Here is a 27942-nt window from a genome sequence, read left to right as displayed (position 1 = left end):
TACTTTTAAATTTGAGCAAGAACGTCGCCGTCTCATCTGCCTTTTAATACTTTTTATTCTGTAGGAATGTTAGATCATTTGTGCAGATAACTAATAAGAGTTAACAGCCATCATGTTGAGTCATGCAGAACAATACAAGCTATGAATGATGATGAACCTATGTAAACGTTATCAACAACAACAACAACAAACAAAACAATTCCGATATAAATCATATCTGGAGTCCAGGTGTGTGCTTCTTCTCTTTAAAAATAAGATTGATGTGATTAAAAACTGAATAATGGGACTCGCTATAAGGAAAATGAAAGCAATTTGTTTTATATATATACATATAGATATATATATATCTATATATCTATATATAAAACATTAAAGAAGTTGACAAAAAATAGAAATTACGAATAAATGCTGATTTCGTGGTCATAGCCGCAAGACATCGAGTGGACACGCTGCAAGGCTGCTGGGCTTGGCAGTCTCTTGCAGGAGGAAAAGCGAGATGGTGGCCGGCCAGTGCAGTCGTTCAAGATGGACGTTCAGTTCTACGAGAGCTCCTCTGCGAAGAAACACAAACAACGAGTGCCGTGAATATGCTGACTCGGCACACGGACGGTTCTTGCTCCTGACGCTCACCTGCGCTCAGAAGAGGCCGCAGTCCTTCAGGTTGTTCTTGATGATGACGTCGGTGACGGCGTCAAACACGAACTGCACGTTCTTGGTGTCGGTGGCGCACGTAAAGTGGGGATAGATCTCCTTGGTGTCCTTCTTCTTGTTCAGGTCCTCAAATTTAGTCTGGATGTACGTCTGCGCCTCCTCGTACTTATTGGGGCCTGAATGGGGCAACGACCAGATTGACGCTCAGCACCAAAATATTAGAAACACCATACTTGAGTTTCCATACCGGTGTACTCGGGGAAGCAGATGGTCAGGGGGCTCTGGGTGATCTTCTCCTGAAACAGGTCCTTCTTGTTGAGAAAGAGGATGATGGAGGTCTCCGTGAACCACTTGTTGTTGCAGATGGAATCAAACAGCTTCATGCTCTCGTGCATGCGGTTCTGGATGGGACAAAGTTGAAAGACATTTTTGAAAGGAACAATCATTGAAAACCTAACAACATAACCACCATCACAAGATTGGAATTAGATCAGGTGCACCGCTGCCATGTTGCGAACTCACCATTTCTTCATCTTCAGCCAGGACCAGGTCGTAAGCGCTCATGGCCACACAGAAGATGATGGCCGTGACGCCCTCGAAGCAGTGGATCCATTTCTTCCTTTCAGAGCGCTGGCCTCCAACATCAAACATCCTGGAAAAACACAACACGCACATCTAACCTTTAAGTGTTTTTTTGGGGGGGGGGAACCAAGATGGCAAGCGTGCAGGAGCCACATCATACGGCTTCCATGTTCTCCTCCTGCAGACTTGTCAACACTTCCTCTTTGTGAGCAGCTGCTTTGAGAACAACACAAGGCTGTGCCGGTATATTTTTCAACTCATTTGACTTATTCATGATGCTGCGTGCATTCAGGGTGCTCATGTGCAGCGTTTCCAGCTGCTGAAGGCGGAGTGAGGACACCAGCGAGGCTGTTTGATGATGCGGCGATCAAGGTAAGCACTTTTCACGAGCGCGCTTTGGTTTGTTAAAGACAAGCTCCCGGCTGAGTAAGCACAGCTCATTATAATACTGACACACTTTAGAAGGGTTCATAGTTGCCGCTTTGTGTGTGCACGGGAACTCAAAGGGCCTCAGCCAATAGAAACACAAGTTGCAGCTGTTTTATGTTCTCACTCCAAAATAAGACAACCAGACACAATTATGAGGTTTAATTATTACGCACAGCTTTTTAAGAAGCCATGCATGGGTGTGTGACCTATTGATAAGTAGCCTGGCCAAGTGTATGGTGTGGTGGGAAGAGTCGTACTTGAAGTGCAGGTCTTTAAAGGTGAAGTGTGTTTCCACAATGCCTGTGGTCTTGACTCGGGTTCGCAGCACATCTTGCTGGGTGGGGATGTAATCAGGCTTGGCTATCCTCTCCAAATCGTTCAAATAGCTGGGTGGGGGAAGGAAAGCAGAAAAACTGTTAATATTCATCGTGTGGTGTGCACTGGAATGGATGGAAAGGTTCCTTCAATTCAAAGCCTCACGTACTTCCCCCAGCCCCCTCACACAAGCGTGAGAAAAATAGAAAGTAGCTCAAACTGGCTGGGCAACAACATCACCAGCACACTGACAACCAAACAGTCCGGTTTAAATTAATGATCCAATAGCAGGAGTCTATATTTACCTGGAGCGATTACACTGGGTGAAATCTCGATTTAAGGCTTGGATGGGTGAACATTTGTGCTCAAGGGCCTCATTTGATTTTCAGAGCAGACAGATGGGCCAGGTCAGTCATTTAAATAAATAAATAAATAAATAAATAAATAAATAAATAAATAAATAAATAAATAAATAAATAAATAAATAAATAAATTCTGTACTTTTTAAAATGTTATGTGTAAATAATTTAATTAAAAAAACAAGAATTTAATCAAATTAAAGACCAAATTAAATGTATCAGAATTAGTGTTTAGAGTTTACTTACAACCACTATCATTTTTATTTTGAATGAATCAATTGATAAAATAAGTGTAAATAAAAATAAAATTACCTCCAACAACTGATATCATATGTTTGGGTCGTATGGTAGCTTCAAACATGTTTGATGAGGCAAAATGTTCCTATCTGGTTATTTGACTATATTTGCCCTGTGATTGGCTGGCGACCAGTCCAGGGCGCACTCTGCTGACTGGATGGAATGGTCACTCACTAGGAAGCAGAGTCATTGAGCTGATACTCTCGGGCTCTTGTGAAGCAGCTCTGGACTCCGCCGTCGGCCCAAAGTCGCTGGATGACGTTTGACAGGTCGTCCGGCAAGATGCCTTGCTCCTCGGCGGCTGCAGACAGGGCAAACAGTTGGCGGGCGTCGTCCTGACAACACAAAACAAACACAACATATCATTGCAGGATGACATTCTCTGGGATGAAGAGAAGCTAGATTAACCTTAATGAAGCAATCAAGACCAATGCAGCTTTTCAAATCAAGAATAAAAATTTAGCGGGGGGTCACTACTGCTACCTCAATCAGATTTAATTTGCTTGCTCATGAATTTAAAATAAGCTTGAACAGGTAGCAATTCTCACACACCCGGCTGCAGACCAGACTGAAAAGAAACACTGAACTAAAAATAGTTTATTGATTAGAGTCTGAAATTAATCAGGGTACATCTGGTTGATGCGAAAACATGCCAATTTGAAGAAAAAAAAAAAAACTGACTGTATTGAACAAACCACAAAAGAGAAGTACTGATAAGCACGAAGCCACTAACTTCCTATATTAGACTATTTGCAAAAGTCCCAAAACAAAAATTTGAATTTCATTCAGAAATAGTGAATTTGTGATGAATATGAGGGCCGCTTATTTTTTTACTTAATATTTTACAAATAATAGACTATTAGAGTTGTACATTTGACGTACATTAAGAATTGCATCCAGTTATTTCCTTGAGCGTTGACAACTGTCAACTAGCAACATTGTTTGTGAGACGCTACAATACAATTAAACAAGAAGACGGAACATTTTTCAAATCAGCCAAAACAGTTATTTCTTCAAAGAATGTATGCAATGCATCTGTCAGCAAATGTCAGTTCTGGTCAATTATGTTGACAAGGTTGAATAAATGAAAGGAGTCTTTCTTTTCTATGAAAATGCTAAATTGTGTGTTTGTGTGTTTGTGTGTTTCACACAGCAGGTTCAATATATGTTCTTTTTTTTCTTATATTGTTCACATCTTTTCATCGCATCCCAGGGTGGTCGCCTGTTGAAAGCTCGTTCTTTACAATTTCTCGAAGCGGCACAGGCACACGTGCGGGGGCAGAACACGCAGTGTAAAAAAAAAAGAAAAAAATCGACATCTCACACTTGACTTCCTGGTGGGGACTGTCACGTTTCCCTTGAGAGAGAATCGCTGGTGTGTAAATTCCGCAGCGCAAAATCCTCGGGGCACGATATGGGTGTTAAAGATGAAGGCAAGAGAGCAGCTTTGATGGTGATTAGAAAAGATTATATTTCCAGGCGGTGAAGATAAGTTACATTGCACACCAGCAGGTTCCCTGAAGATGTATTTTACGCTTCATTCTTATAACGCATCAGGTCAGCTTCACTCAGATAGCCAACTGACACAAGACAAATAAGAATTGTCCCCTACCGCCCTTCCAGCTTCCTCGTAGTCAATCTTGAGGTTGGACATGGCTTTGATGATGGCCATGATGGACTGGATGGTGTTGCTGTACACAACTGCTCTATACTGCTTACACTCCTCTTCTGAGTAGCCATCCTCGTGGATAATCCTGGGATACAACACCAACAAAAAGAGGTTAGAAACCACAAAAGTATTTTTATTTAATGGTGAGAACATTACAGAATCATCACATATTTTACATGATCAAAAGTAACAATGTTGTGGCAAAGTGGCATGTTGTGAGACTGAATCAACATCTCATCGGCTGGTTAAAGCCAAGCCATTTTGCTTCAACTGCCTGAAGACTCGATTATTCAACAATCCATGTAACACAATCGACTGAATTTGTACGGATCAATTGCGACGAGGCTTTAAGTAATTCGATCGGGCATTTAAAGGTGGCAGATTCGTATCACGCTACAGAACAAACTCAAGCAAAAGGCCCATGACGGACTAACAAACACAAAATTGGACTTGATGGAGTGAACAAATCAACAAAACCTCCTCATGGAATGTAAAGCTATCTCAAAATGATTCATGTTTACAAATGAACATGTAAATATTTGCAGAATTATGCAAAAAAAAAAACACAACAAGGAAGAATTGTTAAACTAATTAAATCAAATTAAATAAATAACATTATGATATGATAGAGGTGCCTTGACCAGCAGGCCTGAAATAAACATGAGCTACGTTCCTCGCACGAGCGAGCGAGGAGACTGACAGAAAGAAAAGGTGCAGAGGCTCACAAGAAAATAAGCATCCACTCTGGTTTGTCGTCATCCAGTAGTGCAGCCAGAATGCTCAATAGCAAGCCATGCACCCAACTAAATGAAACCTCATTAAAATGCAAGCGAGCCCACGGAGAAGATTGAAAGCCCCCCCAGTGTTCCCTCTTCAAGCAAACAATACTTTGAAAAGTGTCGCTTTGATTGGCTTGATTGTGACACATTTAAAACCCCAGCGCACAAAATATTCAACTATCACGTGGTCGCGCACGGGAGTATTACAATTTAGCTTTCCTGCCATCGTCGGAATATATTACCGTTTATCCTTGTAGAGCTGCAGAAAAATGTTTTTATTATTGATTGAAGAAATAGGGCAAAACCAATAGAAAATAGTGCGCTCTGTCCAAAACATAAATAGTAAAAATTGATCTGTCGTCCTTGTCAGTAGACGTTGGAGCATTTCTTTATAAATTGGTTGGATTTACACTTTCTCACAGCAAGCCAAGATGCGGTTCAATTTGTTCAGTTTATCTTCACAATTGGCTCCTATAATGTTTTCTATTAGAAACAAAGTACGCCTGCTGAATCAATTACAGGATAAATGAAAGTAGTCAGCAGTTTTGATTGTTTTTTTTTTTTGTATTTATGTTCGACAATGATTTTTTAATGTTTCTGCAAGGTTAAAATGACTGCCCAACTACAAAGTATTTAATTTATGAGAACTAAAGAATGCAATTATCATAGCGGGAACATTCCTTGGTATGAGCCTCTGGGGAGGAGGAGTCAGACAAAATGTCTGTACTTGTACACGTGTTGAACAACTCTAATTAAAATCAATAAATGAACTCATTAATTCATGGTTCATCGGCTTTTATGTTAGCATAATCCGAAAGACCAAAATATTTTCGTATAATAAATTTGATGTTTATGACTTGTGGAAAAGGAGCTTAAAAAAAAAAAAAACTTATTAAATCCCAATTTGATTATTTTTCTAAATCGTTAAGGGGTATGGTAGATAAACAGAAGCGGCATACGAGTCTCCGAAGATATAAACAATAATCACAGTTTAACTTTAAACCAATCACACTTCTGGGATATTAACTTATTTAGTCAAGAAGGGGGGGAAATGTGAATAAAGTTCTTCTGGTGTTGATCAAATGGGACAGACAAATGGTTAAGAAGTGGACATTGGAAATGGCCTTTTGTCTCACTGGCGGAGCTAGGATGTTTCACTTGGGGGGGGGGGGCCTGTGGGAACGATGTAAACGTTGAATTAAAGCAATCAAAAACTCAGATAAAGATAATGACAAGCTTCTCAGTCTTTATATTTTACATTGTTGTATCAGCTAGGCTTAAAAAAAAAACGTACAGTATCTCAAGTATCTCCGACTTGATTCAAACAATGCAATTACTTGTCAGACTTAGAGGAAGGAAAAACAAGAGCAAAGAAATCAAGTCTCTCACTTCATCTGCTTCACAATGGTGCTCTTTCCAGACTCCCCAGCACCTGCAAAGAGAACAAAAACAGGCAAAGATTAAAAATACGCTCCTGTTAGACGTGAAATGTAAACAGTCCACCCGAGAGGCCGTCCGTCCGTCCGTCTCCCATCTGGAACGTCTACCCTCCTTCTACCTCCCTGCTCTCACAACATCCTGCTCACTGGATACCCATCACAGTTCCAGCTAGCTATGAATTCAAAACGCAATTTGGGCCCGTTTTAAGTTCCGACATACAGCAGCGACAATCCTCTTTTCATTCCAGCCAAATCACGTATCATTTTTTATTTTAATGGCAATGCCTTGGACTGAAAAAGGCTTTTCTTGCCCTCTGCTATGTTTACTCTGACAGCCCAGGGCGACCAGAGGGAGCTCATCTGCCACAAGGAATCCAGCACACACACACGCGCGTGCGTGCGTGCGTGCGTGGGTGTGCCTGTCAGTGCACTAGCCCAGGGTAAAGTCCCTCAATGTACCTTACAAGTCAGACATCCACAGGGGAGCTTCTGGGTAGGAATGGGCCAGGACGCTTTGCACATACAGCTGTCAGCTCTGACTTACATATGGAATCGGAGATCAGACTCTTCTATCGGACCACAACATGCTGCCTGCTTAGAAATGCATGGACGTCGCATGGGATTAAGTCACAGAACCCCGAGATCCAGTAGAAGAGCAGTTGAGATATTAATCAATGCTCATTGCCCAGAAAGGGTTTACTATTGAGGTTGTTGTTTGCAGTGGTCATAGGTGTCAAACCCAAGGCCCGGGGGCCAGATACAGCCCGCCACATCATTTTATTTGGCCGGCAAAGACAACACTGCCTTCAAGTGTCAATACCAAAATTGCAAATTGTGTTCACTTTTAAAAACTAGCAATTTTTATTACCATGAAGACAACCACATCCTTTGTTAAATAAGTCCTCTGTGGCAGTGACAATCAAACTGCACCTCTGTTATCCAGAATGTCATAATAAAATTCTTATCAAGCTAATTAGAACCATTATTAACAGGCGTAGCTGATGCTGCGGCCACCAACTGTACACAAAGAATCAGATGACAATCTAAATGACGCACTCATCCATTTGCTGAACAGACGGCCATATTGATAAGCAGGATGGACAAGAGGCGAAAGAAACGTTCCATGCGACTAGCAGCATCTTTTCATTCCAAGTGTCAATTAACGATAAAAATGAGTGCTAAATGGGCGAATGGAAAAAGAAAGTTTATTATTCAGTCTGACGGCAGATGGACACAAAACAGAGCATCTTGTGTTATTGTGCACACAGGAAATGAGCTACCTCATTCATGCGCGACCATCCACAATTCCGCTTGTATTTGTTTATATTGTTGAGGGACTAATAGGAAAGGACTCTCATAAATGTGCACACATGCACAAGCATGCATATCAAGAAACACACAAATACTGAAAAATAACTGTTGGCTGCTTAACAATTCAAGGAGTCCAAAAGTATTGAGTGTTACATTTCCCCTACAGTTGAAATGGTGTCAAATGTACTTTATTTTGCTTTCATTGAGGAAAGTTCAAATCCAGTGTTTTGATGTATATGGTTTAAATATTTCATTCACATGAGCTGGAAGTAAAAGGCTTCAAACAATTGCTCATGCGTGCGTGCTTTGCTAACACAATTTGTCGGCCTCTTGAAGGACCCGACTCGGCTATTAATGGAGGCAAAACTCAAGGAGAGATATTTATTATGAGAGATGGGACCTGGTAACAAAATCAGGAGTCTCTAATGTGAGATGAACGGGGACATTAGCAGATGCTTGGGGTTTCGTGCCAAAAATATGTGATGGGGAGTCTGACAGCAGGACATCTTTCCAGTTTGGATTTATTTTATTTAAATAAAATGACCTTTTTATACTGTGCATTTCCAAAAAACGAAAGTAGGCAACGTTAAGATTTAGACAGCTACTTTCTAAGCATTGTTTTTATATATTATCATCATCCTGTCTATTCAATTTCATGTTGATTAGTGAAATTGGTGTCAGGGCCTATATATTTTTTTCTTCTTCTGGGAATACATTTTCACCAAAACAAATGCCTCGTTGATGAACTTGAGGAGATATAATTATCTGATACAAACTGTGAAAACAGATATGCTTCCCCTGTAAATAAAAAACCAAAACAAGTAGCACACAGTAACTCATTGACAAACGCTGGCATGCTTGCATGCTTTCTAGTGAAAGTCGGTTAGGAGAAAGAGGGAAAGAAACGAGGTCACCGTTCAACTCTTCTGTGCCAAGGCCTTTCCTCATTATCTTGAAATAATCGTTTTATTCTTTTATCTTTCTGCACTGACCGCTAATTTCATCAGCATCCTGCGACCGGCCACAAAAAAACGCGCGCAGGTTGTTTTGAGCAATCCCGGCGGAGCCCGGACACAAAGGCGGCAGTGTTGGGCCCCTGCGAGCAGAGAACACGGGCCCCGCTGTTGATGCTTCATCATCCCAGACTCCGCAATGGCTCCTACTGGTTACTCACACTTTGCAAGATTATTCATTGGCTACGGAGAAATACCTAAGGTGTCATGACCGAGAAGTACACAAAAAAGATGGAGTGAATTAGATACAGGAAATGATTAAGTACATGCAAAACTGTGAATATGAATTTTTCCTGCTCTGAACCCTTTTCGGCTTTCATCTTAAGACAGCGATGGCTCAGCATGTACACATCGTGAAAGTTGCAAGAGTCGACGTGCCCTTAAATGAACACCGAACAGCCTGATAAGAGAAGACATCATCATGCGCACGAGCAACTAAGTTGGTCAGCATCTTGTAAAGCAGCCTCTGACCTCTGTACCTTTTCAGCCCTTTTTCCTGCATCGGTAATGAAAATATGCCTAAGACTCGCTTTGTCACTTTCCAACACTGCTTCTCGTGGAGCTAATAAGCTTCATTCATCTCCATAATTTTTAATTCTGTATGTCAATGAAGTTCATTTTCCCAAACTTCACCCATCAGAGTATCAATGGCGTACTAATGAGCTACATAGACTTTACATCGGAGACCTTCCAAAGACTCGAGCACCACTTCCTCGTGATATCCTATTAAGAAGGAAATAGACGCAGCTGGCACGTAAGAGTTATGAGCGTATACGCAACATAACTGTGGTTTTGATAGATAGGGGACAAAGAAATTCAGTCAACAGATGGCTCCGATGCCTGGGGCAAAGAGCAAGTCTGGACAGCTCACTGACAACTGCTGCCAAAGAGGCGAGATCAGATCGAGTCTGAATGACAAAACAAAGACAAGATTGATGAAGGCATTAAGTTTGATGCTTTCCAGTGATGACATTTCTTCGTTGTCAGAATTCACCAGAAACCATTGAAAAATAAGAACACTCAGTTGTGGGCAGACTGCCACCAAAGACGAACAGGAAAGGCAAATTGTATGTGCGGTTATGTTCGGAATAGTAACCGTGTTTGAAAATAGTGGGCTTAAAATGCTAACAGCTTTGTGGCTCACACGCACAAGCTAGCTACAATAATGATGATGAAAATGGCGGCATTGGTTGGAAGAATTGAAATGCGCAATTTTGGCAGCATTTACAGTAGATCATTAAAATAAATGATTGTGTTGACTTTTCAAGATTCTTAAATCCTAATTGAGCTTTTTTTGCTACGTTGACTGCATGTGAATGCTCTGTTGTCGATAATAATTAAACAAGCTGAGACTCTAGTTTGTCGAAAATGTTCCACTCCAGTCATTAAGATGACTAATATTCAATTTTAAAATTATCGACAAGTACAAAAAAAGTTACTTCGTACTCACCTGCAAAAACTAGCTTGAATTAGCAATCGAAAGCAGAGTTGAAATAAAATGCTAAGTGAAGCATTGTTGTCTCACCGACAAACATAAAGGTCAAGAAAATGGTCACGTGCAGCTTTTTAGTCCCGAGAGAAGACGGTGACGGCATGTCGTGACGAGTGAGGTAGCAAGCTATAAATCTTGGAGACAGTAAAGGCGATGAGGAGGCTGAAAGGTGAAGGAGAGCGAGAAAGGTATGGCCTTTGGAGAACCTGATGGGACACTTGAGCGAGGTCACTCAGTCAAGCGGCCAAATCAATGACCCGAGCCTCGGCCTTGGACGCCAGCGAAGGAGAAAAGTTCCAAACACAGAAGGAGGAGCCAAACCACTGATAACTTTGATATTCGGCTTTGATTCAAGGTGCTTCTCCATTCTAAATTCGGAATGTTCTTTGACGGCGCTGTAAACAGGAGTGACAACGGGGCTCGCCAGATGGTGCAAATTCATATTGAATGAAGGAGCGTCAAACCGAAGGCTGCTGAAGGTCTGCAGCCATCTCAGACGTTCCCAATCATTGGTACCGTAATTTTCGGACTATAAGTCACGTTTTTTTTGGGTGGGGGGGCGACTTATACTCAGGAGCGACTTATATATGTTTTTTTTTCACAAGTTTTTACTTGATCATTAACACATCACTTACTTACAAGTATAGTTGACCACTTATTATTTTTAGTATAGTTGATCACTTCACATGCTTTGATATCTTTATCTTGAACATATTCAAAACATGAAAAATAGAGAAAAAAAATCAAATAATGTAATTAACACTTTAAAGCGCCATATCCTCTGGACATGTCCTCTGTCACCAGGATGACATAAAGGACGAGAAATTTGATCGATGGATTTAATGAATTGGAGTGACACAGGTGGTTTTATAAACGCGTTATTTATGTAATAGTTTTTTTTAAATAACTGAATGTTACGCCAGGCCCGTTCTCAGCTCCTCGTTTGTGTTTGTAACGTTAGCATACCGTATCGTTTAGCCTGTTGTTGCTCGTTCATGTCTGTTCTTGGTGTTGGATTTTGTCGAATAAATTGGCCCCCAAAATGCGACTTATATATGTTTTTTGGGGCATTTTATGGCTGGTGCCACTTATACTCCGGGGCGACTTATAGTCCAGAAATTACGGTAAATTGTTTTGAATGTAATATGTCAAAATGATTAGTATCAATAATATCAATAAATACCATATCGATTGATTTTCTGGAAGCCTTTATCTGCATGTTTGTTGTTTTGACCTTGCTTTATTTGAACACCTTCCGTGTTCTAATTTGAATCAGGCCTTGGGCTTGCAAGCATCTGGCGGGGTCAGGGTTGTATTTGTGTTACTCTGACATGATTGTGCACGTCTTGCTAGACAGGCTCACTTGGATATGAATACTCAAAGGTAATTGCAAATTGAGGATATGCACGCACAAGGGATTACATTGGTGTTATCCAAAATGAATAGGAAATATATCCCAAAAAATCAGATGTGTGTGGGGAATAAAAGATGATCAGTCTGGATGGCCATCAGTAACACACTGAGAACATGATTCTTTTTTTATGGCTATGAGGTCATTTTTAATGTGAAAAAAAACTCTTCTGGGATGAAGGTGAAAATGAGCAACAGGTTGTTTAATTATGTGGCAGACGTTCTATTGTCATGAAATAAGCAACGATGTATGATCCAGCCGATGAGGCGACTTGTATGTTGTGCTGAGTCGACATACAATGATGAATCCTTGCTGCATCATGAAATATGAAAGACTGCAAATGTATTGCTGATGCATTATATATGCTATACAGCCATTTGGCGCAATATTACCCCCACCCCACAATTGTACTTCAACGTGCACACTGACATATTCGGGCTTAAAGGATCGGGCAATTGTATGATGAATAATGAATAGTGCCATCGGAAAATAAGCAACGGGCTGGGGAGGAATCGTGGTGCAAATTTTTACTTAATGGCAAAAGCAATAACTGTCAAGTTTATTAATATTTTAATTAAGGCTGGTCAGTGCTTCAACCGCTCAAAAGTAACCAAGAATCGATCAAACAGTACAATTCATTACATGACCAGAATCGTCTTGACCTACTGAAATGAATAAGGCAATTAGTCGATATTCATTTTATTTCGGTGTGTGCTGCTTGGCCACAAGGGGGCACTATGATAAGAACATACAGGCACGACCGAGAAGGAGTTTCTCAACTAAGTGATTTAAGTTGCAATAATATCACTCGTTTTTTATTTAAAAAAACAACAGAAAAAACAGAACCAATTCCTCAACAAAGTGAAATTAATCGGAATTAATGTTTAAAGTCTACGCATCATGTACTTTCTGGCAGTCACCAGCCTGCCACTCCCGTGTGGTATAATTACTAAAACCGAAATGCCATCGATCAAAGAGGGGCCGAGGTGAGCAAGGTTGCTTGTGATGACGGGCCGAAAAATCAGACGATGTTCTGGCCTTGAAGTTTGCAGACATTAAAAAGTCTAATAGACCAGCGCAAGGACACAGCAAACATCATTCAGCATTTTTCTCTTCAAAGATCTCTGACTTTGAATTGAATATCATACGAAACCTTTCAAATGTAATTTCGAGGCCTTAAGATATAACCTACTATATAGCAAGATAAACGAAAATAAAAAATGGTGTACGTCAAATTAGCCAAGTTGTATTGTCGATTATGACTCATGAAACTGAATGAACGGCAACATGTGGGAAACAAACTGAAGTGAGCAAGTCACAAAGAATTACAAAAGCAGCCACACTTAACCACAGGAAACCAAAGTTAAGTCTTCCTCTTTGTAACTATAGCAACTTCAACGTATAAGCTATGAGGGAGGAAAAAAAAGGCACAGGAAATGGAACAAAAAAAAAAAGGGGGGAGGAGTACAATTGGGGGTGTCTCAACAGTTGAGACAGTGCTTACAAGGTAAAACTTGCACCCAGAAAGGAGTTCACATTTATAGAACACACAGTTGTGAGGAAACGGCAGTTTAAACTTGTTGTAAAACTGTTGCCAGTGGGAGGCAATACAAAATGTGAAAGTACATTGAATTACAGCCTCACAATTAATCATTATTAAAATCCCTCAACCAAGAAACTTGATTCGTCTTGAACAAAGTGAGCACATCCAGCAAATTCGTTCCTTTAATTACTAATGTTGTGAACATCTTGACAGTGTCACATTAAATTTGTTATATCCGATAGTGAATTTGAAGATAACTTTGAGTCAACACACATGGTTTGCTTTGTGATTAAAAATTGCAGACGAGTCATTGCAGCTGTGGTTGTAGTTTGCTTTTGGGTAAATGGATACAAAGACGGGTTTATAATATTCATGGGAAGTCAAAAGAATTTTTTTATTTTTTTTTGGTGGGGAAGTTGGGGCAGCCACGTGTACAAGACAAGAAAGACCAGTCACATAAAAATAGATATGACAAGCGTAAACAACATGGTGGTCAGTAATCCAGCTGCTATAAATGAAAAAAAAAAAAAGCTTTTCTTGCATGCTGTTTTCTGTCTTATGAAAAGCCTTAGAAGTGGCAGTTCAATGTGCATCGCTTAACAAAACAGATGGTTCCCCGAGGAGCGAGCCTCACGACATCGATAGCCGTCCAATAACCTTGAGTTGAACTGACTCGTGAGGTCGGCGAGGCCATGAACTGTGAACTCGAGTCCAACAAAACTACTGCATGACACCCGGAAAGACAAGCGTAAACAGCAGGGAAGTTTGCTTTTCAATTTTGTAGCCAAGGCGGTTTTCAAAACAAAATGTGTGTTGTCTAATTGTGGCCAACTGAGCGACTTGTTTTAATTGGTCATTAAACTACACGATTTAAAAAATAAAAGCAGGGGAGGGGGGGGGGGGCTGGCTTGTTAAATGTCATTATATGAAAAAGTTAAATGATCATAAAATGATGTTTTTGTCATCCAACCTAGCCATTAACTTATTCCCTAATGTGTGTTTCAGGTAACATCTTAACGATTTGGATGGTAAGCAGGTTTTGGGATCAAATAGCGGCCAAAAAACATTCGAGGCGGGTTTGCTTTATTTCCTTAGTGGCAGTCTCAAACCTCGCAACCATGCTCGGGGGTGTGGGTGTGTGTGTCTCGGTACGTACCCTGCAGGAATACAGAGCATTAGCACACTCACAGAGAAGTCTTTGTGGCAGGCAAACTAGTGGAGCTAGCGGAGAGGCCTGTTGCAGCTTTGTTTGTCTTGCTTCTTCCTTTGTTTATTCCGCTTCCTTTCAGGGCTGCTCTCTGCAGCTGACCACAGCGATGGTCAGGAGTGAGCAATCAACTGAGGCTAACTGAAAACATCCCAAACCCATGCAAACATTGAACAAACCTACACTGTGAGTCAGGTCATAACAAAAACAAATAGTTTCATTTGTTGCATTTTAAGCCCTGGCAATACTGGTTGATTAAAAAAATTAAATAAAATTGTTTTGTTGTCGTGAAAAGTGATTCAGCATAGCAGACATATTGGCGTTATGATTTTAGCCATAAACCAAAACACATGGAACAGAATCCTGTGACTGAATCCAATTCTGTTCAATACTCACAAAAGAACCGGATCGGGAGCTGACACCGATACTGGATCAGGACATTTCCAGTCAGCAGGGCAAAACATGTCATAAGGTGCGAGCCTCGTTGCTAACTTATATCCTTTACACGTTTACCAGATCTAAAACCTTCCTATTCATCCACCTCCTTTCAGTGGAATCCGATGTCAAAACAAGCCCGGTTTGCTTTCCAAACATACTCAGCACCAGCGATAATCACTATAGAGACTGCAAATCTGAAAGCCTGAACTATCAGGGCCTGAATGTCACCGTTAACCAAAGCTGTCACGACTATAATGGAGAATACGGCTATCAAACATGAGGGCAAAGATGACACATTAGCTGTTATAAAGCCGAGTGGCCCAAACTGTCATTTCCTTAGAGACGGCTTTCATCCATTTGCTGACCGAAAGCAAAGATAAGCTCTTATTGCCGAGCGCATGCAGACTGTTGACTATTTGTCTCTTGTTTGTCCAGGCGAGATCCACTGAGCGTGAAGAGCCTGTGCAGCCACGCTCCGATCGATTGATCGCTCAGAAGCGTTGGCGGAGCACTAAACGGGATCAAGTGTCTAGCTCAAGGGCACCTCAGAAGCGTCCGTCTCTTAAATCCATGAGTTCTTTTTCATTTTACTTCCCATATGTAGTGTATAGGCGCCTGCGGTTTTGCCAATATTGAAAAGTTTTGTGCGAATTTAGCCTTAACATTTCTAGGGGAGGACAAAATCTGCTTCATAAAGATTTTTAAGTGAGAGAATTTGAAGATTGTGTCAGGTGGTACGCATGGGTCTTTTTCTTCGCACTGAGGCAGCGGAGCTAATATTAGGTCAATTTTCCTACTTCCAATCTATGTTAATAAGGACCGCTTGGAGGCAAAAACTGGGGCACAGTGAACCCAGCTGAGACAGTTTGAAGTCTTGATCTGAAATGTGCCGCTTACCATTGTCAGGGACTGTGAAGTACTCTCAGACCTTGAAGAGGTGAGAGGAAAAGCATTGCCGTCATGTACAACTTTTTTACGACTGTACGTTATGTAGTATGTAAGTTATGTATGTTTAACAACATGAACAATGGCTTGTTTCATTCAGATTGACAGTATATTTAAAACTGTGTAGATGTGAACAAAATATTTTCTCCATCCAGCAATGTGACATGTATGTGATATTGCTTAAATTTCATTTACTTGTTTTTATTAGTAACAAACAATAACAAAATAAGATTTTTTTTTAATATACATGACATTACTATTATTACCATGGATCGATGGAATAATCAATAGAATAAATCGATAGGGACAGTGTCATCTACATTACGTACTAATGTTTTTTTATGTTATGCAGTGTAAAGGTCACAGTTTGATGCTGAACTAAAGGTTGTCGCCCTCCCCCACTTGCGGCTCTTTCCATCTGTGAAATGACCTTCTGGCGAAAAACATGAGCAGGGAAAGACTGAAAAATCATAGAACATCCTGTAAATTAATCCAATAGTCTAATCAGAAGAATGTTATAAAATCAGAAGGGGAAAGAAAGTCAGGGTCCACTGAGCTGTTTATTTTGGAATCTGGCAGCGGGCGGCCCCAGCAGCTCAGAGCAATAATTCCTACTGCTTCTGTAAAGTGACCCGGTTCACTTCCTGCCTCACAGGAAACACACCGCACGGTCTCAGCCCCGCCCTTCCTGTTCCCTACATTAGTATTCTTCACACATGCACCCTTTCGAATGGCGGCTCCACATCGGTGCCACAGCTTCAATAGATTCATTACGTCGGAGGCTCCAACAATGAGAAACACCGACTCGCCAGAAAAGCAAAGTTAGAATTATCCAACAAGACCAGCACGGCTACTTCCCGTCATGCCCGCTTCTTGCGGTTTAACTGAAATATTTAACGTTGACCCCGGCGCCGCCCTCTCTCTGTTCTCTTACTCAGTATGCCCCAACTAAAAAGGGCCTCAGTGTGGGAGCGCAGCAAGCTGAGGCCCCACAGAAAACCACATAATTACAAATCACAATAAAGCCCTCAGTGCTGTGTGGCTGCCAGCGACTCGGCTGTATCCAGACCTGCTTCGCCTCCGTTGGTGTATACAGCAAACCCCCCCCCCCCTTTTCGCCAACACCTCACCCCTTTCTTTCAGTATGCTCACCCAGGCCTTCTTTCCCTTGTCCCTTTCTGTCCATCTTTTCTCTTCACACTAGTTTTGTCCAAGCTTGCACACAACACTCCTCATACGCATAAAGACCTAAATCGAGTACGTCAAATTGGTGTGGATCGTAAGAGAAAAAGATACCGCTTTCTAGAGATGGACATAATTGATTAAGTATTTGGTCAAATGGAATTGATTGTTGTTGGGCAAGAGTTGCATAGAGGTCCAGAGTTGAAATCTCTTGAGTCAGCACAGAGAGGCTCCAATGCATTTTAGAACCTAAGGCATGGTGCAAAAACATTTTTAATCTTAGATCTTTTTTTGTCTGACCTCACACGAGAAGATTTGACATAAATAAATCAGTCATTTGAATCATTTGGAAAGTGGACCAATGGAACTGATACTTATCATGAAGCAATAGAGAAAAAATGAAGTGCACTCCTATTTTTTTTCCTTTTCACTTCCACTCAGGAAAATTCATGAATGAAAACAGAAATGTTTTTTGCATATGGACGAGTGAGTGAATAAGGACAGCTAGTACATATTCAATCAGAAGACATTTTCCAGATTGCCTAACCTCTTTTAAATGATCGAAATGCAACGATGATAACATTCACCCAGACCTTTCCACGTGTGATATGAATACCGTTTTTAACCATGTATAATGCGCAAAATTTAACTAATTTATTGTCCTAAAATCTGGGGTGCGCATTATACATGGTTAAATTATTATTATTTTTTTAAATCCGGATATCATACGGAGGCCGCCATTACAGATGCGCTTTCTTCTCTGGTGTTCACTTCAAACACGCTCCATACGAACACAATGCTCTCGTATCAGACGCTTGCTCGATCACCTGCTCGTTTGCTGTCACAATGTACCCTACACAAATCCGAAACATTTCTTCGCTATTGAGTTTGCTATACTGACTGACCGGAATAACATCCGGTTGTTCCCAAAGATGATCTTTTTTCTGAAATAATTACCGTTTTTTTCCGTGTATAGTGCGCCCCCATGTATAGTACGCACCCCTAAAAATGGCATGCTGATGCTGGAAAAAAGCTTGTACCCATGTATAATACGCACCCAATTTTTATGAATTTTAAAATTTTTTTTTTTTTTTTTTTTTTTTTTTTTTTTAAGTCCCAAAGATCGTCACACGGCAATGGGTCCCATTTTTATAGTCTTTGGTATGGTCTTAACTAGGCTGGATGTCATTTTTTTTGTTGGCGTTGATTTCTCCGACTACCCCTAAACGCACCACCGCGCTCCGTCCGCACACGGGAAAGAGGCGGCTCTGTATGGGAGAGACGTTGAAGAGGAATAAAAACACCCTTGGAAACCAAAACTTGCCCCTCGTCGTGAATCGGAGCCGCAACAAATGTTTCGGATTTGTGTAGGGTACATTGTGACAGACGGCAAACTAGCAGGTGATCAAGCGAGCGTCTGATACAAGAGCATTGCGGTCGTATGGAGCGTGTTTGAAGTGAACAGCAGAGACGAAAGGAACAAGGCAAAGTGTTGTGAAATAAAATATTACCTGTAATACGCATTTTGTTATTTGCTGATTGAAACTGCTAATTAAACTGTGAATTGAAACTAATAGGTGGAGAACTGAACTCTCGCTCTTTATATAGCTGACGTGTCTTGCGCAACCGTTCTGCGCATCTGTAATGGCGGCCTCCGTATGACGTCCGGTCCGCGATGGAGATTAAAAAACAAACAATATTTGACAATAACACACCATCAAGGATTGCACCATCGCATCAAACGATGTGTCGTCAATTATGAATTTTACTAAGTGTGTTGGGCAGGATGGCTGAATGCGATGCGCGATTGACAACAAACAAGAAGAAAGGTGAGTTTTATTTCGGGGGAGATTTGTCATGTCTCGTCCCCAGTTTTGCTATGTGTCTAGGTTGCCATAGTTTCTGTTCGTGTCACCCCGCTCTTCCTGTGTCACCTCAATCGATGTAACGTGTTTTGTATTTAAGTCCTGTCTGCCCCTCGCTCACCGTTGGATCATTGCATGTGTTACTGTCATTCTGTTCCTGTCTTTGGTAATGTCACCCTGTCTTTTTGTTCCACGACTTTGTCGGTCAGTCCTGTTAGTGGTTTTGTTGTACCATGACTTTCTTTAAAAAAAAAAAAAAAAAAATAAATTAAAAAAAAAAAATTTTGTACCCATGTATAATACGCACCCCAGATTTTAGGACAATAAATTAGTAAAATATTGCGCACTATACACGGAAAAAAACGGTAAGTAGGAGTCAAAATTTGGGTGCATCGACATGACATTTTTAGGGTGCGTATTATACATGGGGGCGCATTATACATGGAAAAAAAATGGTATTTAAAATAGAGTTACTAGATTAATGAACAAACTATTCAATGACCACACGAGCTTCCCCCCCACGTATAAGTCGACATCCAAGTCATTCAGATTCTTGACATGTCCACCAGGTATAGCAAGCGAGTGGCTGTAGAATGCTGATTTCTCAAGTGAGCCGTGACGAGAACCCCCCCCGGTGTGCTTTTATGAGGCTCTGGCAGTATGGTCCAATCCAGAGGTTAAGCTCCGGCTTTGAACAAAACTCGCCATAAGCCACTCTTTAAGCGCCATTCAAGTTGAAGGGCTAAATCAGCCCAGAATATTAAAGGATAATCAAAGTCAATTACTCCAAAGGTGTTCTGACTCCACGATTTGTTATGTAAGATGATGGCAAATGAAACTTGGCTCATGTTGATTATAGCTGCCATGTTTGAGAGAAAGAGTGACAGAGAAAAAGGTAAAGGAAAAAACAAATGTACCTTAGTACATTATAGATCAGAGATTTGATTTTCCAATATTCCAATTCAAGTGCTGTGCGCCAATTAAAAGTTGGTGCTGGAAAGTTCAGAGAAACTCAAGACGACTGGATGAGACTAAAAATTTTGAATGAATAATTCTATCTTGCCACCGGCTGAACTTTCGTTGCTTATTGGAAAACTGCAGCTCGTTTGTTTGCTTTCAAACTCAGCTTTCAGGAAACGCGAGTGACATCATGCACGCTGTGGTTGCAACATCGTTGACACTGGCGCCCTCACGCCGGTCACATTCTTTCCAGAACCTTTGACCAACCAAAACAAGTACCTTGACCAGATAGCTTTTGGCAAACAACTAAACAAAACCTTCCACCTCTACCAGTCACATTGAACTTGACTCCTAATTTTTTTTTTAGTAAACCAGCTGACAACAAAACCTGCTTGACAATTAGTGGGATTTTTGTGCCATTATTTTTTTTAAATAAACTTTTCTGGGTAGAACAGGAAGGGTGTGTCGGTTTCCACCGCCAGTCAAACAAAAGATTTGCGCCCACTTCTTTTTTACATGCAGCCTCCTTAACAAAGGATGTGGCAGATGAGTTGCAAAAATGAAATGATGTCACGCCTCAATCATCAGAAATGACAAATGCAATTGTGTGTTCATAGACTGTATATGAAGTCACTTTGTTTTTGCTCCAATTCTTGCCAAGATAACAATTAGACGGCATGATTACTGCACAGGTTTGCCTCAGCTTCCTCATTAAAATAATTCGAGAATGGGCAGTTTTTGCACAATGTCTCAAAAATGACAAGCAAAAAAAACAACAACACACAATTCCACCAAGTGTAATAACCAAACAACAGTTTGAAAGCATTTTTTTTTGTTCGTGGCAGCCTCCAAAGCAGCACCACGAACTAAAGTGTGGCAAAAAATGTGACATCAATTTGCCACACCTCGCTCAAAAATAGCAAATGGCTTCCATTCTGTTATTACCACAAAAGCCTCACTTGCGGCCATTACATACAACTATCGCGTATCACAAAGATTATTTGTGGAATTCTGTGTTTCCATGAATTTCTTAGCAGGGTGACTGGTATACTTTAGTTGGTGTTAAATCACAAGTCAGATGAGGCTTATAAATATATTGACGAATTTGATGCTGTCAACTTGTCAATAGTAAAGAAATGAAGCGAGACAATTCTACTGCAGCAAATTGACCGTTCAATTGGTCTTGCCAGGTGCAGCTGTCACAACATAACCACCCTAAAGCCCCCCGCCCCTGAAAAAAAAAAAAAACATACTTCACCAAGTTCACCCTGTGTGACATCCAAACCTATTCTCAGCATTCTACACCCGCACATGGGCTGGCCCCTGCTGCTTTGGTTATGTTAGCCACGCCACTTGTTATGATGGTGGCCACAATTCAGAATGACTTTTCTCTCTAGAGCGCCAACTATTTCATTATTTTTTGTTGTTTCTTCAAAATTGTGAAGAAAAAAAAAGCATAAGGAATTAGACTGGATTCTAAGCACACAATAATGACATCATGTTAGGTACACAATGCTTCTTTGTTCTCCTGTGTGCATGTTCCTCAAGCATCGCTATAAAGAAACAACTAATGTCAGTAAAATCAGGCTAAAAGGGTGTTGACAATAAACAACAACCCTTTGTCATGAGTGTCTGGCTTTGAAAGAACCACCCTCAGCCGAGACCATTTTGGGGTACTGTCTCAGCTGCGTGTGAGCGTGCAGGCCCCAAGGGGGGGTCCAGGAGTGCCGGGCCTTCCGACTCAGAAAATGACAGGATAAAGTGATGAGGATGGGAATGGGGGGGCGGGGGAAGCGAACTGAGCTCATTTCTTATAACGGCATGGAGGAGGAAATGGACTGTGGGAGGGGTGAGTCGGGATAATGGTTTACTTACAGTACGGGTTTTAGTGATATGATCACACAAAGAAAAGGCCCCAATTCTAAACTTCCCAAAGGAACTTGAACATGCAAGCATGATTCGGAGGAGGGAAGAGGGGACTTGCGACACAGGACACGAACTTGATGTGTGAATTGTGTTTTTTGCAGAGCTCTGTTAAGATAAACAGCCTTGCAGCAGGGAGGACTGCATGAACGTTCGTCACGTCCCGAGCGGAAACCAAAATAGTTTATCTGGCCCTGGGGCAAAATAGGGACGACAAGAGGGAAAGTACGTACAGATCGGTTGCAAGCATCAGGTCATCCAAATGGGGAGAAATAATGACTCCCCCCCCCCTCCCCTGTCTAGTCTTACGTAGTCATGGAGACTGAGGTATTTCCGTTGATCAATTATATGGGAGAGAAAGCACTGGACCCTCAAGAATGCAGAGTACTTTAAAAATACGGGTTATGCTTGACTTCATCCAGAGGCCTCGTCCGCAATCCAGAGTGACAATCAGATACGATGATAGTTATTAATAGGAAAACCCGGGCTGCCGCAGATAGATATCTTTTTAAATCGATTCTTGTAGTAGGGAGAAGCCAATAACATTTTGAATTTCATTGCAAAAAAAGCTTGAATTTACAGAACAGGCCACTCCTCGAGTACGAAAAAATATTTCACTTGGTGGGAGATTAAGTAGCTTCTCCTTCTTGCAACAGTTCCTTTTTCCGTTTGCATGCATACAGTCCATCCGCAAACGTATGTGCTTAAGTATCCACTTCCTCTTCCTTCACTTATTTTCAGATGTAAAGGGCACGCACACCAAATAAGGCTTTAGAGTCTGTCATACTGTTGCAACATTTTATGAATATATAAAAGATGATATGATACGACCGCCGCTTTTTACGTCTGTCGTGCTTGCTCTAGCCAAGCCTGGCACATTAACAGCGGCTGATCTGCTATCTTGTGCGTCACACAGTTAATTTTGGCACACTTTGTTGAGTAAACAAGGATGAAAACATGAAGCATCAGTTGATTTGAGAAAATCGGCCAATGCCCTAATTGGCTGAAATGTCTCTCGAAATAGCTGATATGGCAATTAGATGATATTTGAGTTAGCAACATTTTTTTTTTTTTTATTACATATGCAATGTCAGACTTTGAACTAGCCTGGTAAATACTGAGACTGCTGACGTAAGTAACTACTAATCCATGCATCCATTTAGTGGTGGCCTCTTGCAGCCTGTTTGTTAAATCTGACTCATATTTCAATTGTTTCAAAACAAAGGAAGGATATTCAGTTCAGTCAGACCGAACGTGAGATCAGTCAGTGTGATGGCATAATGGGTCCTGAGGTAAAGGAACAGGAAACGGGAAGTGAGAGGGATTTTGCAGATGTTTTTTTTTTTTTAAATTGAAAAAACAACAACACAAAAAAAAATGAATGAATTCAAAGCCATCTGCCCCTAGAATTTAAAACACATCACCAAATTAGACACATATGTGGTTCAAGTGGTAACAAAAGCAAAAATTGATGTCAGGATAATCATGGATAATATGTGGAATCGATTAATCGTGCCTGAAGGTGAAACCACCTAGCAAATAAAAATGAGTCACTGCCTTAGTGGAAGTATCACTAATAACCACAAAGCAATTATTGCACGTTCATGATACCGGTCCCCTTTTATTTATCTAGAGCCTATTTTTGTTCAGATTGATAATGAGCAAATGTGTTTTCCCACCTCCCATGAGTCATTTAAGCGTCACAAAAGCGGCGTGGCAGCATAACAGAGAGTGAGCCACTGGTGGCGGAGCCAACTGGCACAATCCATGAGTTTCTTTGAACGGCCATGTTGCCGCTCCTTTCACTGACATTGTAAGAAGCTTTGCTCAGTAATTGAGAGTTATTTAAAAAATAAAAACTTATTTTGGGGCTGACTATGGTCACTCTCAGCGACTCTCCATGACGCTTGCTAGCAGCTAATTAGTACGTAGGCTCAGTCAATATTGTAGACACTGACTCCGTGGAGAATAAAGTCAATGGCCGTTGTCTCCAGTCTCTGAAAGAACACAACTAGCCGCATGTCATCCAGAAAACCGAAGTGAGGTTGGCATCCTCTGCACTACGGCTACATAAATCTTTAAAACATGGAATTTATTTTTAGTGTCTTTTGACTTGTGCTACAGGCCGCATGCATGCCAAAATAATTGCATAACATTGCAAGTCAAGTCTGTCTGTGTGTGTGTACAATGCATTATGCAGAAACACTCTGATTGCATGCTGGTGTTTTCACAATGCAACATTGTGCCAAGAAACTTTGTATTTATGCAAAAAAGGGAAATGGATAATGAGCCAAAAGAAGATGATCATGGGAAAATCCTAGTGAGTCCATTACTGAGTGGGGAGGAGATTAGATATCAATCAAGGGCCTGGCAAGCAGTGAGGGAGGGAGCGAGTGAGTGATCGCTACCTATTAATGCGGATTTGATTATTTGGAATTGTCCATGTAACATCAACAAATGTATTTACCTGGAAACAACAATCAAAGCCTTTCTGGTGAAATTACAAGACAGCACATACGTTTGTTTGCACGCAACTCAACATGGTGACGCATCATGGTGGAGTTCAAATTTAAAGCGACAAGCTTTAGTCTAACATTTCAACGTGCAAAGAAGGCTTTAAAGATACTTTAAAAGTACACCACAACCACAATAATAAGACTCCTGTGAGCAAAATAAGCAGTCACAAGGTCTTTTGAATTCAGCTCATCATTTACAGTCTTGACATTTGAGAAAAATGCCCACATGGCAGGTTTTTTTTTCTTTTCTGTCTACTCTGTTGTGCCAAAACAAATGCAGACGCAAGTTGTTCAGTTTCTTTGTGGTTATGACTGTAAATGAACAATGAAGAACTACTATTAACTCTGGTGGAATTCACAAGACATATGCCAGCCAGTATTATTACATCCAGAGTGGGAGAGTGATGGAAAAACAAAAATATCAAGTCTTTTTTATAACCCCGACCTTCAGATGTGAATGCACGCCCCCTTAAAAGGCAACATTTTAATATTATTTCCAGCCACAAGAGGCGCACTACACGACAATCTTGGAACTGATTTGTAAGTTTTGTTTATACAACAACTGGTTTGTGGAACCTGTAAACATTTCAACAACGGCACGGCAACATTATTACCCATCCAAACCGCATATCCTCACAATGATCTTTGCCTAGAAAGCTAAAAATGTATTCTTTGAAAATGAAGGAAATGCTTTTTTTTTTTTTATATGACTTTGTCAAACCAGGGGCCTTGAAGCACACGTGCCATTTTGAAACATCTATTCAGAACATTGGCCGAACATTAACTCATTCCCAGTTAAAATATTAGTTTGACGTCTATAGTCGTCAATGGTAGTGAATGACATTATTCATGACACGAAGACATCATTCGGATCCAAAACGAAATGAATTCAAAGAGGAGGAACGATCCATTATACGGACGGACGAACAAAACGATTAAGATCAACATTTCTTAAAAGTCCAACATCAGCGTCTGGCTCAACGACCCAGTCCCAGTCATGAGATGTGGCCAAAGGAAGAAGTGAGAGTTTTTTCAGCTGCTGCCACAGATGCTAAACGGAGGCAGGAAAGAATAGTGGGAGGTCTGACGAGCACCCTTAAAGGGCGACATCACGATATATGACTGCCAAGTGCAGGAATGTAAGCGGTAACGTGAGCTCCACAAGTCATTGACCAATTTTTCTTTTTCTGCAAACCAAGCATCATTATGTAAAAATTCATGAACAGAGCTCGGATTAAGCGCTCCAGTGTAATAATCCTCGTCAAGTCCTCGCACACACGCCGCTGGATAGTAATTACTGATATGAAACCTGCAATACAGAGCCGAGTGTATCATTAGTCTTCTAACCCGGGGGCACGACTTAACAACTAGCCGTGTCTTCAAACAGCGCACGAGAGGAAAAACGTGGCCTTTCTATTCCGCACTTTGCTTTGTAATGTTCTGTCTGGGCGCTGAGATGACAAATCGACTTAAGGAAGCTGTGATCACAAAGCTGCTAAAATTGCAACAGTGAGGAGGAAACGACACATTGGATGCAAGTCGGCATGGTGGTTGACTACCAAAAGGATAAACAAATATTAAAATATCGCAGTGGAGCATTGATAATCAAACAGGAATTGAAAGGAGCAGGGCAAACTCCGATTTCAATACTTGGTGCCAGAAGGAAGTGTGGAAACTGTTGCTAGTCACATTGTTCAAATGTACACTTTGTACTACATGTACTAACTTCAAAGACCAATGATGAGAACATAGTCAAAGTGGCAAGACGCTAATGTTAGCTTCGACTTTACAATCCGACATTCTTTACTGTCCTCACTCACCCGCGGGGTTGCTGACTGTCAATTCCTGTCTCAACGTCAATTTTTTTCCAACCGGCATAAAAGTGAAATTCTATAAACACTATACGCTCCATTGGGACATGCCAGGAACCGAAATACTTCCAATGGGAATCTGTTCATTTCACACAAAGTCTGCAAAGTAATGTTCTTGTGCTTCTGTTCTTAGCAGAAAACTGCTACTTGATCTCAGAGAGAAGTAAAAGACACACATTAGAGTGATTGACCACAATGTGACTGCATGGAAATGAGGCATTCACAATCCCTTACTTGGACCCAAAAAAAGAATTCCGCAAGAATTGGAATGACTCCACTCTCCCGCTGACTTGTTTTGACTCGAGGTGAGCATGCTCTCGTCTGGATATTTCTGGGAAAAGTTGGGGCTGTTCACCCTCTGATCAAACAGCAGCTAACTTATTATCAGGTAGACCTTGTCATGTCTCTGACCCAACAAACTTTTTACTAATCTGTCCAAACAGAAGAGGAAGAAACAGGTTTGCAGCCAACATGTCTGGAGAGTGTTTAGACTCCAAACTTTGACCAATTTCTCAACCGGTTCCTTTGCAAGCCACTGAGATGGTGCAAGGCCACACAGGGTGCATGCAATGCCAATTGCCTGGCCATAGAGTGCAAGTGTCAGAGGTCATTCTATTGTTAAGCACACAAAAAGAGCTGCTGTCCACTAGTGAGACGTTTAAGGGTCTGAATGAAAGTAGTAAATTCGGGTATTAGCATTCATTGGCATTCAACTTTTTGTTTTGTGCTTTGAGGGGAGGGGGCGGGGGCAGAGCGTGGACTCACCCAGCAGAAGCAGTTTCACTTCTCTGGCCGCCTTCTCTCCATCTTCTCGCAGGCTCTTGTCGATCATTTTGGACTTTTCGGCCGCGGCTTTATCCTCCTGGCTCACAGTGCAGCCCATGGTTCCGAGTGCTCGCTTCAGGACTGCTGCTTTTGTGGGAAAAATCACCTGGGGGGAAAAATACGAGGCGCAAAGCCTTTCTTTGGGAGGACAAAATAAAAAATTCCCTTTTTGGTGAGGGGCGGATCACCGAACCCCTTCCGCCGTCAAATCGAGCGACTTGCCCGGTCACAAAAACAGCATGAGTGTCTATTTTATTTTCGGAAAAAATAGCCCTAAAAACTTCAGTTTTCCAGAAGGCAGGCTACTGTGTTTTGTTTGAACAAATTCAACACGTCCTTCAGTGCATGATAAACTCACGAAAAGACGCTCCGGAAGTTCCGTAGAAAGGGAAAAAAAAGTATTCCAAAAAGCGATCAATCAAAGAGTCTGCAAGAACGCTCACAGTGGAGGGTTGTTGATTTTTTTTCCCAGAGAAATCTTTGTCCTACTGTCTTCGCAACATCATGCATTCTTTCTACGCGACGGAGATTTGTCACATTAGAAGCCACACCCGGGGCCGCGGTCAAGTTCCCCTCCACACCACAGGCAAAAACGGCGTCAGCCTGCAGTCACCGTACGACTAGTAATGTGTCAATCGTAAACGAAACGCCTTTTTGATATGAAACGAGAAGAGCCGGCTCCTGATTGGGAGCCGAGCAAAGGGGGGCGGGGCGACAGTTCCATGCACTTTCATATTAGATCATTTGAAGATCTTTTTTTTAACATTTTGGTAGCACTATGCAGAGGAAATTACAAAAGCCAAATCCATTCATATTTTACATTGTTATAGCTTTTTGGTAACAAATTTAACAACCAAAAGTATGAAAACTGAAACGCCCATCATTACCTTCGCCCCACCCCTAAAAAAAGAGAGAGAGAG

General features: G+C 41.2%; 1 protein-coding gene across 1 annotated transcript; it reads right to left on the bottom strand.

The window, feature by feature from the left end:
* Positions 1-37: 37 nt before the first annotated feature.
* Positions 38-27661, bottom strand: LOC133162252 (guanine nucleotide-binding protein G(i) subunit alpha-2-like). The gene is made up of 9 exons (XM_061291328.1): positions 26963-27661; positions 6471-6513; positions 4246-4387; positions 2808-2968; positions 1920-2048; positions 1174-1303; positions 899-1052; positions 631-827; positions 38-553 (listed from the first exon to the last, which is right to left on the bottom strand). The coding sequence occupies exons 1-8, from the start codon at positions 27078-27080 to the stop codon at positions 637-639; spliced, it is 1068 nt and encodes a 355-aa protein (XP_061147312.1). The 5' UTR covers positions 27081-27661; the 3' UTR covers positions 38-553; positions 631-636.
* Between the last annotated feature and the right edge of the window lie 281 nt (positions 27662-27942).

Source organism: Syngnathus typhle, linkage group LG11, assembly GCF_033458585.1.
Source record: "Syngnathus typhle isolate RoL2023-S1 ecotype Sweden linkage group LG11, RoL_Styp_1.0, whole genome shotgun sequence".
Classification (NCBI taxonomy): domain Eukaryota; kingdom Metazoa; phylum Chordata; class Actinopteri; order Syngnathiformes; family Syngnathidae; genus Syngnathus; species Syngnathus typhle.
The sequence above is the reverse complement of the archived record's forward strand: the minus strand, read 5'-3'. Positions and strand labels throughout refer to the sequence as shown.

Coding starts and splice junctions, on each gene's coding strand:
- LOC133162252 (XM_061291328.1), bottom strand. CDS start 27,080: ATGGGCTGCACTGTGAGCCAGGAGGATAAAGCCGCGGCCGAAAAGTCC. Junction 2,969..4,245: donor ACGAGGAAGCTGGAAGGGCG/GTAGGGGACAAT, acceptor TTGTGTTGTCAG/GACGACGCCCGCCAACTGTT. Junction 1,053..1,173: donor TGGCTGAAGATGAAGAAATG/GTGAGTTCGCAA, acceptor TGTCCCATCCAG/AACCGCATGCACGAGAGCAT.